Below are 16,754 nucleotides of genomic sequence, written 5' to 3' on the forward strand. Positions count from 1 at the left end.
CCTGTATTATTTGTACAGCTGAACTTCCAGATATGACTATAATCTCATCTGAAGACTGTTTTAACAATATCCAGACTGCCTGCAATAAAGTTTTGCTGTTCTTTATCTGCTCAAACGTTATTATTTACTGTACTGTAACTGCAACATGATTAACCTGCTGAATGCCAGGAAAAAGATATTTTTAACCAAAGATGACATTCCAGCAATTAGAGTAATTAGCAAGATGTATCTTCAATGAGCATTCTCCGTACCATTAGTGAAATTGATTTTTTCTTTTACTGTACCGGCAATAATTTCATGACCTTATAAAGGCAGTAATTCAGTGAATACCAGCCTAATGTTCATTTCTTTTACTTTTTAATGTTAGCAAATAAATCAACATATATTGAACTAGATGGATAACATTTATCGCTATTAAGTTGACAAAAAGTACTTTCTGCTTTATAGCTACAGTGGCAAGTCTATTATGGTAACTTTCCCCATGTTTACATGGAAAATTAAGAATTTACCTAAATTGTAGACATACCAATCAGATTCCAACAACTGAGCCATTTCATCCAGATTCCAACCACTAAGCCATCCCAACAAGATTCCAACCACTGAGCCACTCCAACCAGAGTCTAACCACTGAGCTATTCCAACCAGATTTCAAGCTATTCCCCCCCATAGTCAGGACATTCTTGCCTCCTAAAATCGCATCTTCTCAGTTTTAGCATTCACAGCAGAGTTTTATACTCTCACTGGAAGCAATGTAAGCACAAGAACTATTTATCAGAAGCAGGAATGATTTTACCAAATTCAAGCCTGACAACACTATTAGTGGGACTCTGAAAAGTTGGATCTGGAACTGCAACCTGCCTGAATGTGCTAGACTGGGGTAAAGCATAGTGGAGGATGATAGTGGTGGTATGTTTATAAAGTTGATTATAAAATATTTATTTTATTTATTTGGGCTGCAGTAATTGCTAGCCTCCACACAAACCACATTGGTGCCCACACAAAAGAGTCCCTAGTTTTGCCATACTGACATTGCAGATCTGCAAAATGGAGCAGATGGCCTCCAACTTCAGCCATTTCCTGACTGCTGGTCAATGATAACATGTATTAATTATGATGTGTAAAATGAAATTTGCCAAAAAAATGGCATAAAAAGCTGTGTAAAAAATAAGCATCAAATTTATCAAGCTGTATGTTACTTTACACCGTGCGAACGGTGAAAGCTGATCTGGCTCTAGCTTCCACTTTTTATGCTCCTCAGGGTTTATCTCTGCCTGTGGTAGGGTTTATTTTCTCCTTAAATGCTATAATATGGCTTGGCCCTTCCTTCACCAACCCACTTGATCACGTACCCCACTCCCCAAGTTTTGGAGTAGGTAAGACAGCTGCTTGGGAGGGTCAATTTTCTCAATTAATGGGGAAGCAGACACCGCGGTCCATGGGCCCCCTTATTCCCCGTTCCCTCATGCTTTTATATTTTTCTATAGTTATGCCACTGGAGGAGGGTATACAAATGTGACTGGCTTGCATAAAGCTTTGACCAATGCCCAACAGAACTCCTGTGTCATCTATTGGAATGCCAAGTGCAAGCTAGGCTTAATCACTAAATATCAGTGCCCAACCGTATAAATGATCTTGAAGCTGAATTGAACGAAACAACAATGTTCCTATAAAGTGGAAAAGTGTCCCAGCAAAGTAGAGAGTTTATAGCAGCAACTGGAAAACTAACTTAATATTAAATCCCTTGGTTTTGGATTAAGATGTTGGGCAGGCAGTAGTCTAGAAACCTTAGATATTGTGTACAATCATATTACCTTATTATGGGTAAAACAAAAAAAGAAACGCACAATAAGGTTAATTAATGAGAAAACAGTTAACAAATCAGATGTTAAGACTGAAATAGCCGGATTTAAGATGGCTTTTGAATGGATAGAAGACCTTTGTTCTTTGTACCACCTTACATGCAAGAGTGGTGTTTTCCTTTTATGGGCATAATGCAAAGAATGAAACAAATTTTGAAGTATTAGTAGAACACTGTGGTGAAACCTGATGAATACGGCCCTCTGTGATTTTTTTCCAGCAATTTAACTGAAGCATTTATTTGGTAGCAAGCTGCCAAATTGCACACGGACCCCCTTGGTAATTAAATGCAAATACAAAAGGTTCCATTTTTTAGATTACTCCTTTTCTATGAACAGAAAATAGCCAACCGTGTTTAAAGCTTGTTCTGAGGAAGGAAATGTGTATTCTTAGCAGCCCTGCTGAAAAATAAATACAAATCATATGTAATATGTAAAACAATTTAAACAAAACCACTGTTATTTTGTATTATTTGTAGCAATTTGAAAGAAAGAAGTCCTGCCATTGAACTGAATCCATATTGCCAGTAAATGGAAATATTCAAGAAATGTGGGAGTAGTGACCCATACCTCTAGCACAGTCGGGCCCAAGGAATCCTGGGAAGCAGTGACAATGGCCAGAGATGCACTCTCCATTTCCATTGCAGTTGGTAGAACAATCATCCATCATTTCTGCGAGGGAACAAAGTAGCATACAGTAGAGTTAAAAGATTGAATTCAGATGTAAACCTAATGCACAGAGTGATTCAATTGCAGGCAAATTGCAGCAAATTTCCCTTTACTGTAGAAAATAATCCTGTGAGCTTTTTTATTTGTCTGTCCAGAGAAACGGAATAAGTGCGGAACATAGCCGCTTTGCCGACATACTGTATATCAAACTGTCATCAAATCAATGTCATTTTACTTAGTATTGAGACTTGAAAAGCATTTAAGAACTTTTGTTAAATTCAACAAATGCATTTTGCGTAAGCATCACTTTTTTATTCGCTTTTATCTAACTCTGCTGAATGCTATGTCGTTCTTCAAAAATGTAACAATACAATGTTAATATATAGTATGGCGGGATTTTGCGGTGCTCGACATATTGCAATGCAGGATTGTTTTTCATAGGGGTGTTCAAATACTGAGAACTGCTACATTTGCTAAACTCAATATTTCATTTTTCTGCATAATGTTCCACAGTAGGTAAGATATCTATGTATATTTTAGGGGATATCAATCTTCTGCACCTCTAGCACCCTTAATTAGTATGAAGGTATGGGATCCATTATCCATTTTAATGAAATAATTCACACTTTTTATAATAATTTCCCTTTACTCTGTTATAATAAAACAGTACATTGTACTTGATCCCAAGTAAAATGTAATAAATCCTTAATAGAAGTTAAAAATTCAATTGGGTTTAATTAATTTTTACATTATTTTTTTTAATTAGGATTTAGGACTGAGAGATCCAAATTATGGATTGACCTCTTTTCAGGAAAACCCCAGGTCGAAAGCATTCTGGACAACAGGTCCCATAATTGTAGAAGACTATTAACCAGTGAGAATAGTGTGCAAATTGTGGCTGCACTATATTACTCATCAATAGTGATGGGCGAATTTGCGCTGTTTCGCTTCACCGAAAAATTCGGGAATTTCACGCGAAATTCGCGAAACGGTCAAAAATTCGCAAAATGGCGCTCGTTTTTGACGCTGGCGCCCGTTTTTGCAGCCGGTGCCTGGCGAATTTTTGCAGCGAATTTTCGCGGGCATTTTGCGCATTTATTCGCTGGTGGCAAATCGCGCAAATTCGCCCATCACTACTCATCAAACATGAGAAGGAAGGACATACTGCTGTTTATCAAGAACTAGACAATCTACCACACATGTACAATTCCAAGGGTGCACAGGAGCACAAAGAGACACAACAGTGTCCCTTTTAGTGCTACAGTAATTTAACAAGACTTGTGCCTCTGGAAGCTGTTGCTCTCTACATGGAATGCTGCACTGAAGGGGTAAATGACGCCTTCTGTGTTTATTGCTTCCTGCTCACTTTACAGGAACAAAGATTTAATAAATATATATTTATACAGATCATCTGGGGCATGCTTTTGCCTTCATTGTGTCATTGACCCATGGAGAGCTGTAAAAACATTTTGTTGTGCAAAAGAATTCAAACACTGACATTGCTGTACCAAAGCTCTAAGCATGCTTTCACAGGTGATAATATGTTGGAGTATATTGAAACTTGTAGTCCACAAAATATTAAGAAAAGTATGCAAAAAAAATGGTTTGATGTTATATGTGTTAACATGTAGTATATATTTTGTTTTGGATCATGGGGAAGAGAATAGATCAAAGCTGACCGTTGACTGTGATGCCTACAAGCTCAGAGACCTCGGCACCCAGGCAATGCTCTCTTTTCAGTTAAGCGACGTGCTATAAATCTACAGAGATATTTCATCCAGTTTCAATTTCTCTGCCTCAGTTCAGATATCTATTCCGGACTTACAAGCAAAAAACCCCGTAATTTGGACAATTTCTCAACTGCTGACAATAATTGCTAATTTCCTAAGGAGAGAGCTTGCTTTTGACTTGCTGTGCCTGGAAAATTTTTATCCCAAGGAATGTCATTGGTTTTGGAAATGACCAACTGTATTAGAAGAATTACAATATTATGATGGGAGAAGGCAGTTCCAATCAATCTATGGTTCCTGTAAAAAACTATTATTATAATAACCAAGGTCATTTAGAATGCCGCATATGGTAGCTGAGGCATTTCATTACCCCTTTAGGGTCAATTCTTCCATGGTGTAGAGACACAATGAAAAATAAACTTGCAGCTAGGCAGGTTATTTCACATGCATACATATTTTATAGTCTGCCCACTAGATAGTTCTGCATTTCCTTTTGGGACTCTCTAGATACGTTTCAGGGCCAATTACTAGTGAGAAAATAAATATCAGTTTATTTATTTTATCAGCATATGGGTTGTGGGAGAAACTATTTTTTCTTATTGACCCCTAGTTTGAACTATGGCCAACACTGTTTGGCAATAACTATGCTTGGAGTTCATGGAATACTGCAAAGTTCAAGGTCTATTATTAGTGATGGGTGAATTTATTCAGCAGACGAAAATTCGTGGTGAATTTCCACATTTCGCCGCCGGCAAATAAATTCGCAAATTTCCGGAATTGTTACCAGGGACAATTAAGACGTTTCGAAAATTTTTCGCCCCGTTTCGCAAATTTTGCAGGAAATTTCCGAAACTCGTGGTGAAGCGAAAGGGGACAAATTCTCCCATCACTATTAATTATGTATATATATATATACATATATATATACGTGTATATACAATTCTGACGCTGGCGACAATTCTGAAGCCCATTAAAGTCAATGGGCACCTAGAATCGTCGCTGGCATTGGAATTGTCGCCGGCGTCCAAAACATTTGGACTTCGCCGGCGAATTTTTGCGGCAATGTTGCGAATTTATTCGGCAGTGGCAAAATGCAGAAATTCGATGCAAATTCGCGTCTGGCGAATAAATTCGCCCATCACTACTCTTGGGGGATTTGCACTAGTTTATTTGTATCATCTTCTTATGTAGTATGTTCAATATTTGCACCCAGCCACTAACCTATAAAAGCTAACCAAGCTAACAAAAGCTTTAGGTTGTACTATCCATCCATCCACCCACCCATTATCTATCCTTCTATTCACCCACCCATTATTTATCCGTCCGTCTATCTACCATCTATCTATCTATCTATCTATCCATTTGACAAAACACCTAGCAATATTTTTAATATCAAGTGCAAACTGCGTTTTTTGATAGATACAGGAGGTATAAATAACTGAGCACTCTTCTATTTGTTTGACATTGTGTATGAAGACATAACAAAGTGTGCACCTGGTTCATGTTACCATGAAGAATGATTATCGAGTCAAATGACTCCACTGAGATGGCTACCTTTGCCTATAAGGATCCACAACCAGCCAACAGAATTCTAGGCTGAACGCATCCTTTGGTTTTCTCCAAATCTTAACAAGTCTGATGTAAGAAGAAAAGAGGTGAAAGACGACCTGTCAAAGCATATAACTTTTTTCCTTTACCCTGTGGACCAATTCTGTGCTCTAAACACAAGGTCAAGTTTCCTTGTGCATTTGCCTTGCATACAAGCAGTTTCTAAACGCCAGCCCTATCATAAATTCTAGCATTGTAAAGCTCACAATATACAGTTTTGTTAAGATTCGGTCACAGAGGAGTTGATTCCATTTTTTTGGTGACTTTAAAGCCATATTTTTAGCAACTATCCTAACGTGTCTTTCTATTCTTTTTGACTTGCTTTCGACTTGCAACCACAGATTCTCTTGTATTCACAGTGCAATAAGCCCATGTTCACCATATGTTGTCATTTTATTCAAGACTATTTTCATTGACGCAATTCATGAATTTGCAGTTTTTATGACTGATGTACTTTGCCAGAAAAGCAGGTGCAGACTGATTTGCCTCCATGTGACTATTAGCTGCCTTCAATGCCTAACACATACTGCTTATTGGAAGTCAGCCATATGTGACTCACATTGCTGCCTTTGTAATTCCAATTTGATTACTGCTGTTTCTTTTATTTTGTCTGTGGCTGTTTTTATCTATCTGTTGCCTACAGGGAACACACAACACATGTTTTTCTGTACATTTTGGATAACAAGTACCATACCTGTATTTGTGTATAATCTTATTTCAAAGGGGATAAAAAAAACTGTTGCTCAGCCACACTTTAATCAAACTGTGCAAAGCCAGGGTTGTATTCTTAAAGCAAAGTTCTTCAACAAAACTTTTCTTAAGACGTCCGGGGTCAGTGACCCAATGAAACAAAGAGAATCCTTCAATAAGAAATTGCATTGGATGTGTGTAAATCTGGCTCTGTATTCTTTGTTCCTTCATCTGGAAGCATTAAACATCTAACACCAAAAAAAATGTGTTTTCCCTCCTTATGTTTGTTTAATTATTATGCAATATCTGCACAAAATAAAATGAAAAAAACAGACCAAAGTAAGACTGTTAAACAGGATTATTATTAGAGAATATTCTTACATCTTAAATCTTGTTAAGGCGCCTACTTCAGTGAGCTAGGGTGATAGATACCCTATAATAGGATGCAGCCTGTGTAGTTATAATAGATACCTTTCACAAAAAGAACAGTACAAAAGGACAATGTTTGATATAATGCGGAGTAGTAAGGTTAAAAAAAATAATAAAATAAAATAGAACACTGGAGTGTGACATCCTTGTATATGGATTCATTTTAGGTCAGTTAAGGGACACAAGAATCTTACCGATTGCTGTTGTTAATACAAGTACTTGCTCCATCTTTTTTCCATCATTGTAAAAGGCTAAATGCCAGGCACCTTGATCCATGTATTCAATGAAGCCTGTCTCTTGTAAGGACGCCAAGATTAGGCTCCGAGGTGCATGCTGGGGGTTTTCTGTATTTTTTGGCTCTTGCTTAATCAAGTGCTTTCCATCCATCAGCTTTACAAAATCAAACTGAGGGAACATCACAGAAAATCCATATTTCAGCAACTTCACTATTCAATTAGCAGCAGTAATTTTCTAAGCTTGAAATCGGTCAAGCCGCGCAGCATACATACACACGCGCACAAAAAATATATATAATATTTCTAAAGCTTATACGAGGGGGAATCTGAAATACACAGAAATGAAAATGGCACACAGAAGCACAATCATTCAATTGAACGGCAAATATCAATTTCATACAGGTTCTGAGATTTTCCTTTTAATATCTCCCATGGGCGTTACAATAAAATAAAACATTGGTGTTATTGAATGGTATCAGTGAGTTAACTTCCCAGACAACATTGTTTGGATATAAGTCATTTGATTTAGAGAATGATCTCTCTGAAATGTACTGGCAGCTGTATTATTAATATACTCTCAAATAGTCTTGAAGAAATAACAATGATTAGTGCGCTCTTCATTCCACAGTATATAAGAAGCATTTAGCACATATTAGAAAAAGTATACTTTGGTCTTACAGAGCAATGCAGTATGTAAAGGGAAAATAAGTACTTCTTTAAAACAGTGCCAGCTAAATGCACGTTACTTATTTAAACATACTATATACTTTGGGGGAAGTGTTCTAACAATCATCCCAGTCTAATATGAATTAATTAGCATTCATTGGTCTCCTCGGTTTCAAATTAAATATTTGATTGGCTGTTATGGTTTACTATACCTGGTGCTAACTTTTTAGCTTTAAATACATTTCTAGAACATAATATGTGTTATCAATACTATATAGTACTTTCTTGCATTCAGGTTTCAACATTTTTCATCAAGAATATGTGTTATACAAAGTTTGTTGAAATTATTAAGACTGAATTGGTGGCTGTATATGTTTCACATAAAACATGTCTGCCATGAAGCAGGAGATAAGTAAATACAATGAAATAAAAATATAAACTTGTACATGTTCAGTATATGGATTGTTTTTATGTTTTTCCAAATTATAGTAATTCATATTTTATGTTGATATGGAGGCTTACCATACTGTAAGCTCTTCATATACATGAGTAGTAGGTCTCAAACTCATGAACAAAATATTTATAAAAAAAAGCTAATAATTTCAGCAGCAATATCTAGAGATTGTTGGCTATGTATAATGTTAAGGTAAGCAATATGGTGGCACCCATATCCTCTCTCTCTCTAATTCTTCTATTTTCTAAGTAAGATATGCTGTACTATTTATTTAAGAAAAAATGTTGTGTTTATTTAAAAGGTAAATAAAGCACACAAAGTAAATTATGAGGACATGACCTTATGTTAAATAGCTATTATAATGAGGGAACCGACGGAAATCTTTTGACTTTGAAGTTTTCATCCCCCCCCAAGGATTATAATGATTTACCTGATACCCCAGGACAGGGCTCCTGTTAGGATAAAACTGCACCAGTCTGGGGACTGATACATGCCTAGTAGAGCAAAAAAGCTGGCCTTTTTTGTTAAAGCTTTTAACATAAATGTGTATGCGCAAAGAAAGAAGGGCAGAAGAGGATCACTTGCTCGCAAGTACCCTGGGCTGTCTTAGTTCTGAGGAGCACCGTCTCCTTTAAAATGGAATTCTGCCAATGCTTGCACAGAAATTCTAAATACTCAGAACAAGGATAAATGCCTATTTGACATACCCTAATCAACAAGCCCTGCATCCAGAAATATTTCCACCTAAAGAATGGAGACTCTAAGCATTTGTCATCTCTAGTATCTCCAAGCCACCAATCCAGAAGCTATATATGTTCATGTGCAATACATTTATAGGTATAGCTGCAAAGGAATATAAACAAGACCTTCATAAGTACTTATATACTTGTGTAGGAAAGTAGATTAGAATGGCAATTAGCCCTACTCAAGTACAGTATGTCTATATGTAGCTGCTTAAATAGCTGAACCTAAGTATATGGCTCAATATATATGGCTCAACTTAGAATGAGTCCAGAGTTCCCTACTCCTCAAGATGAATTCATTTAGCCCCAGTTAAGAGCTAAAGTTCTGATGCTCTACCCAAGCATAAATAATAATTACTAAGAAATGACTAAGATGATTAAGAAATACTAATAATTACTAATACATTAAATATTGTAAAATGGACATGTGTATATTCCCCAAAGGATTACAGTTGTACAATAAGCGCCAAACTCAAAACCTACGCAAAACCTACTGCCAAAAAATGATTGTTTCAAGCAAGAATCAACTGCAGAGCTATTCGCTCAGAAAATACAACAAAAGCACCTTAGGTTTTTGCTTTAGCTTCAAAAGCAAGCTTACTATAATTCCCAGAGGCTGCTATACCCCAGAGAATGTCTCCAGTTTTCCTTCTACTTCCCCTGCCAGCAAAACGGCCGACCTCCCAATCATATGTATATAGAATATAATGTCAGATTCACAGCCCTTTCTTGGGAAGAACAAGTAACAGCGAAAACAGTGAGATGTAAACTGGGATTGTTTAGTAAGATGGCATTATAGTCGATTACTAGTGCTACTACTAGGTTTCAGAAACTTCTTGAATAGAATGGAAGTTTTGGTTTGCCTGTAGCTTAATAAGAATGCCTTTCATCGACTATAATCATTGCAGAACATAGTGAAACATTCAGTTTGGCAGCTTAAGCACGCATACTAGCAGGACTAGCAGCACTATGCTTAACATCTCTCTCAAGCATGGTAAAACATACTCAGTTTGGTTTAAATTTAAAAAGCATTCTGTCATTCTATATATCTATGCACAGCATAATGAAACAGTCATATTGGCTGCTAGGGCCTAGAATCTCTGTGAGGCATAGTGAAATATATTCAGGTTAACTGCACCTTTTAAATAATGCCTATTCTATAGGACCAGAATCATCAACAAACTGCAGATTCAGGAGTGGCAACAGGGCTGCTGAACTTCTCTCATGGTGGGAAATGCAACTTCTGCTAGTAGCCAGGGGCGGAGCGGCCCAGGGCCCGCACCCCCTCAGGGCCCCCCGGCAGTCCGCACGCCGCATATTCCCCGCCAGTTCCGGGTGTACGGAGGGGGGCGGGGGGCCCGGCTGCACGTCCTGCGTCAGGGCCCACCCCCTCTAGTTCCGTTTCTGCTAGTAGCAGGTTAGGGGCCCTGCTCTGTGTAGGTAGAGGCAGCCTAATACTCAGTGGTTAATATAATGACATAGTGCTGATCTCAAGTCTTCGGTGAGGAAAGGCAGAGCAAAGTAGCAATTAATCCTTTATGGAATTCTGGCTTTGAATAATGCCTTGGCGTGAGACTGGCAAGGTCCTATTTGTTAAAATGTGAATAAATTCTGTGACCATTTTACCCGTGGTGTTTTATTACACTATATCAATTATTTGAATCTTGCTTCCTTCACTCTGGGATTTCAATATTATAGCAAACAGGCAGCAGCCATTTTGTGGACACTGTTATTAAGACAAGCCTTGCATCATCTCAGAATCTTGTTTGTGCACCAGAATGGGGGACCCGATGTCCATCCCCATGCCCTGGCTACACTATTAAATGGTAAAAAGAATGGGGGGAATATAAAGAGAGCAGTGACATCTAAGAAGCGCTGAATTGAAAGTGAAAGTAATTGTCTGCCCCGCAGACAGACAATTACTGGCGACAATATTTGATTGACAGCTGAGATTTTTAAATGAGCTATGAGTGCTTTAATAAAAAATAGAAATTGGATTTCATGTTTAATTTGAAAAGGACTTTTATTATACAGATTTTTGTGTCTGGGTGACAGGTCCACTTTAAGATATGTAACAATGGGGTTCAGTGGGATGGCTACAATGAAGGGTCAATTGAGGAGTCCCCTTGTCATTGTGACTAAACAGATAACTGGGACAGATAACTCTGCATGCCAAATCTCCTCATTTAAAGAAAAAAAGTATTATTCAAAGGATTCATTCGAAGAGGAGACTGCCAAGCTCAAACCATATCTAGTATCCCTAACAATGACGGCTAACTGCCACTTTCTTTATCCATCTGCAAAAATACAAAGGGCCTTTGGGCCACATACACCATTGGCACTGGACATGGCTCATTGACTGGGAGGGCACACTGTACAGGCTGGAGGACAAGCACTTGCCACTGGAGCCTTCATGGCAGATCCAGAGGACACATGCATAGAGGACAACAGCTGGATACAAGAATTGAATTGACTTAACTTATCCAGACAAATCACAGTGACTCAAGCTTATGAGATGGAAAAAAAGATGAAAAAAGATTCTGCCCTTAGCATTATCTTGTGATGACCCTTTTAAACACATCCCTCTCCATTTTTGGAATGTGTTCCATGCAGGAGACTACTGAGGTAGGCCCAGCTCAAAGTATCATCATTGTAACTCCATACTCTCTTGATTTTAGATTTTATTGCATTCAGCCTGTAAGTGCCAGAATAAAAGTATTAGCACACATATTTATTTTCTAGATGTGAATAATTCTCTTATCCTAAGAACCTTCTTCAAATTCTTAACATTAGATGCATATGCTTTAAACAATAGCAGAAATCTGTAGCAATCCATATAAACTACCTGTGTATGTGTTGGTGGTATATTTCTTCTTCCATATATACCCAGGAGAGAGTCCTTTGCCAGTGAAACATTAAATTTTAAATACAATGGGTGGTGGATCATAATCTGAAAGCGCCAGAACAAGCCTGGTGGAATGGTCTGTATGATTTGCTTTCCAATATCGATTTCTCCTGAGTCTATTGCTCTTCCTCGTTGATAAACTGAAAAAAATAAGTAATGTTATTCTTGGTTTGACATTGTATGATGCAAGTTAAAGAACTTTTAGGTGAACTGTTTGCACCATAACATTAAAAAATAGGCTAGGTATCTGAAGTGCCCTCATACTTTTCTGTTAATTAAAGAAGATAGCATTGAAGATAGGGCTATGTATAAAGATGTGAAACAAAGAAATATTGATAAAGGCATCTAAGTGCTAAGCAGTGTTGCATTTCACATTTTGTGAAATTGAATATGTGGCCTCTGCCTTTCCCTTTTTAAAGCAGGAATGGGGGGTAAACAGGAACTGAAACATATTCAAGTACTTTTGATTGGGTGAAAATCAAAGGAAAGCTCTGCTAGAAGGTATGTATTGACTGCACTTAAAGCAATTATTTTACAATCAATGCAGCCCAGCAACTTACAGTTATTAGAAGTGTCCCTGATTTTTTTGTCATGACCTGGTAATTCGCTCTGAAAAGCACATCTAATAAAAGTAGAATTTATTTTGAGTTGCAGTTCAAATAGAATTGTTTTTTTTTTCCCATTTACAAAAGTGTCACATAGTGATTTTTTTTACAGAATGTTTTTCATTTCTAAAGCTTTATTTAAAAAAAAATTCATTGATTGTTTTTCCCACAGAAAAAAAGTATTAAAAAGTGAAAGTGAAGGAATTTTTACTTTCTACATTTTACATATTCCCAGACTACACATTTTATTGCAGTCCACTTCAATTTTGATGCAACAGGTGCATCAGATTTTAGGCTTATTTTTTTGCAGTTTCTCCTATTTTATTGCATTAAACTGAATGCATTTCCTGGATTTTACACTTCATTTTCCTGTCTATTTGTTCCCTGTGAATGATATTTTTGTAAAATATTTTGGGGGGAATTCACAAAAGTTCTACAAGGGGGTTATTTACTAAGCTCCGAATACCGGAAATACCCTGAAATCCGAAGAATTTGTGGTTTTTTTATAAAGTCGAACTTTTGAAAAAATCACAAATTTTTCAGAATTTATTAAACTCCGAGGACTAAAAAGCCCGAATATAAAAACACGGCATCTCAAACCTGTTGAGGTTGCATAAAAGTCAATGGGAACAGTCCCATTGATTTTTGGTTGTGTCGGGGGTTTCGGGCAATTTCACAATGTTTTCGGAGCTTTCGGGGAAAATTCATGAAAAAATTGTGAAAATTTTAGCTTTTCCCGCAAAGCAAATTTTCGGGAAAATGTAATAATAAATAAGCATTAAAAACCTGAGCGGGTTAGATTGGAGTTTATAGCAGCCGATATTGAGATAAATTCGGACCTTGATAAATAACCCCCCAAGTGTTGGTTGGCAAATTGTAAAAATGTTGTTAACATGACAAATTCACAGAAGGTATCTTATAATTATATGGATTTGTAGTAATAGCACCAAATTTTTAAATGCTGTTTGTGCACCAACAAATGCTCTCTATAGTCAAAATTCCTCTGACATTTTCATTATGGTGACATTTTCTTGGAAAAAAATCTGTAAAATTGTTGAGTACAACTAATCCTCAAAAACTGTTGTAGATGCAACACAAAAATATCTACGTCCACTTTTTCTATGATTTTTTTTGATAATTGTCAATAGAGGCGGAACAATGATGGAAAATTATCTGTGAATAAAAACACTACATTTTTAATGACATTTTTGTCATAATGCACTTGTAATTTTTGTGCATTCCCCCCCAAGAGTGCAAGCTGCCTATGCTTAAACCAGTGGGGGGGAAATAGTATTCCAGTGAAACTGTGTCCCCCTGTGGTCAAAAGTCTCATGAAATATGATCGCATATTTGACTTCAACAAGCAGCAGCTTTTGAAAAAGATATCACCCTTTTTTTCTTGCACAAAAGCCATACAAATATTATTTTCAAGGTGATCAATCAATCAGTTTAACATTTTTTTAAATGTTCCTTTTCTTGTCTCTTTCTGGAGGTTTGTATATATAGAGTTTCTTACTTAGTACTTTGTTTAATGCACACTCCCCAGTGCCCTGTAAGAGTTTGCTTGGACACAACAAACAAAATGTAAAGGTCGACCTTTGGAGTGAATCTGGACAAGTGACATATTTCATGTACTTATCTATAGCCCAGTGCTGGGAACTATGCATCTGCAGTGATTTTTAAAATGTCAAGAAAAACTATAAAAGGTTGTGTGAGGCGTGTGGATAAGCGCTAAAGTGTTTTAAATCCCTTCTATATTAAATATTAAGGAATCAAGCAATGTCGTGCCGAGTTCTGCAATGAACAAGCAAGCGGGTGAACCATAATCCATAGTGTCATTAATGTCAGACGCTAAATATACAGATTAAACATGAATATTTTATGCTGCGGTTAGACATCTATTTGCATTGCAAGCCTACTATGTGTATCTGTTTTTTAAATGTTTCTTTCTAAAGGCTGCGGGGACTTTCTGTCATTAAGCCGACCATATTGATAAAATAATTCAATATACAATACAATACATTGTGTTTTAGAGCAGCACCAGCTCTAAATAGTCTTGTAACTTTTAATGTATTATGGTTGCACTTTCTGCAACTTTTTTTTTTTTATATATACTTTATAATGAAGCAGAAGCAAAAGCTCATAAAACTGTTTCTCCGAGAGAATGTTGCCATTTTATTGCTGAATCTAAGGGGATTATTATATGAACTTATAAAGGGCTTAATAAAAGTTACATTTGTTCCACATTGATTTTTTTTTTTTTAAACGACTACGTCAGTTGCTCGGATTTTTATTCTAGAATCAGTCTTCTACGAATATTAAATTATAGGTAAAGGGAACCAACATGTTTTACAGAAGCTAGTCATAAAGAGAGAGTAAACAGCAATCTATCATATCATTGTGAGTGGTTAAAAGATGGGGACGCTAGCTAGAAGGCTCATTTTCTAATAAATAAATGCATTTGTAAGTTTAGAAAAAGAAACATAAAAAGAGGAAGGATAGAATAAATAAAGCATGAGTGGATTTGTTATGCATGCTGGGAGGTCACGTTCTTCTACACCCTCTGCATTATTGTGCCAGGGGCATGCTTTGATGCCTCTGCATCATTTCTCAGCCTTTTAATTCCCATTTTTTGTTCCTGCCTTTGCCCTATCTGGCTTCTGCTTGTTCAGATTTCACCCAAACCCTCAATTCTTTTTTTTTCATTCTGATTTTTACTTCAGTCCATTTTCCCAAATTTTAGCCTACATTTTTACTATGTCCTTGCCCATTCTCCACGTGTCGTGGAATTTCAGGTACCGGAGACCACTTGAGGTGGAAGAAAAAGTTTATATGACATGAGCACCATTGATTTTGAACTCACAAAAAGTCAGATTTATAAAAAGGGAGTTAGTGATGGGAGAGCACAGAGGTATTGTGCCACAGAACAGAAAAACAAAGAACTGCTCTTAGAGCCAAGAAGGTGGCTCTGCCTCAAAGCCTTGGTTACTAGTGACCAAGACTAGCTTGAGAACAGAATCCACCCAAGCAGGCCTGGATTTGTGGAAAGGCCACCTAGGCCCGGGCCTAGGGTGGCAGGATTTTAGGGGGGCGGCATCCTGCCCAACCACACCCACATTGGTTCAAAAACACTGGGGATGCATTGGAGATACAATGATTTTTTAAATTTCCCCATTGATGATGAAAATTTGCACGAATAAAGGGGAGAGGACAGGGGCGACGAACGGCAGTGGGCCTAGGGGCACTCTCTATGTAAATCCGGCCCTGCACCCAAGCACATGGGGGAGTCTGCATACACAGAATGTTATTCTCTCTCACACAGGTCTATATCTCTGTTATTTAGGTGCTATGTTGGTTTCCAGAATGTTTTGGGGACTGAGAAGGGTTTAGATGAAGGCCAGAGCTAACAGGGTTTATGTTGCTTTATTGAGTACTTCAGATTATCAGTATCAGATTAGTGAATTTTTACAACTGAACGAGTACAGGATATAAATGGTTTCAATGACATAGCTCCTTGTACATGATAATCAAATGCATCAGCCAGTGCTATTTATTCTAGAGCCCAGTGACAATGCTTCCAGTACTGTACTAAATGATTTAGTGCAGGGCTGATCAGCTGGAGGCCCAAGGGTCAGAGGTGGCCTTCATGGGCTTCATAAACTCCATTGTATGACATTATCATTTTTTTATATAATCTGATCATCAAACATTCTATATGAGAATTAATCAGGCAACTACATATAATAAACTGGACAGTACAGGCCTAGTGGATTTTATCTCAGAATTTAAAGATTTACACATTTAAAATGATACTACTTGTACTGCATTCAGTGTATACAGATCAATCTGAGTTACTTACACTCATGCCAGTGTATATACAATAGGGGGCAGATTTACTAAGCTCGAGTGAGGGTTCGAATTTAAAAAAGTTCTAATTTCCAAGTAAATTTTTGGGTACTTCGACCATCGAATAGGCTATATTCGACCATTCGACTTCGATTCGAACGTTTCGAAGTAAAAATCGTTCGACTATTCGACCATTCGATAATCAAAGTACTGTCTCTTTAAAAAAAACTTCGACTTCATACTTCGCCAAATTAAAGCTACCGAAGTGCAATGTTAGCCTATGGGGACCTTCCACAGCACTTTTTTAAGTTTTTTTT

At 37.2% G+C, this 16,754-nt stretch overlaps 1 protein-coding gene across 2 annotated transcripts in view; it reads right to left on the reverse strand.

Moving 5' to 3' along the window:
* The window catches only part of LOC108698386 (teneurin-1), a 405,073-nt gene that overhangs the window by 131,480 nt on the left and 256,839 nt on the right, over positions 1-16,754 (reverse strand). For both annotated transcript variants that reach the window (XM_041572726.1, XM_041572725.1), the window contains 3 exons: positions 11,927-12,126; positions 7,177-7,387; positions 2,427-2,528 (listed from right to left, as the gene is read on the reverse strand). In XM_041572726.1, coding sequence (XP_041428660.1) covers positions 2,427-2,528; positions 7,177-7,387; positions 11,927-12,126 — 513 coding nt within the window. The remainder of the gene's footprint in view (positions 1-2,426; positions 2,529-7,176; positions 7,388-11,926; positions 12,127-16,754) is intronic.

The sequence above is a fragment of the Xenopus laevis genome, chromosome 8L (genome assembly GCF_017654675.1).
Source record: "Xenopus laevis strain J_2021 chromosome 8L, Xenopus_laevis_v10.1, whole genome shotgun sequence".
Taxonomy (NCBI): Eukaryota; Metazoa; Chordata; class Amphibia; order Anura; family Pipidae; genus Xenopus; species Xenopus laevis.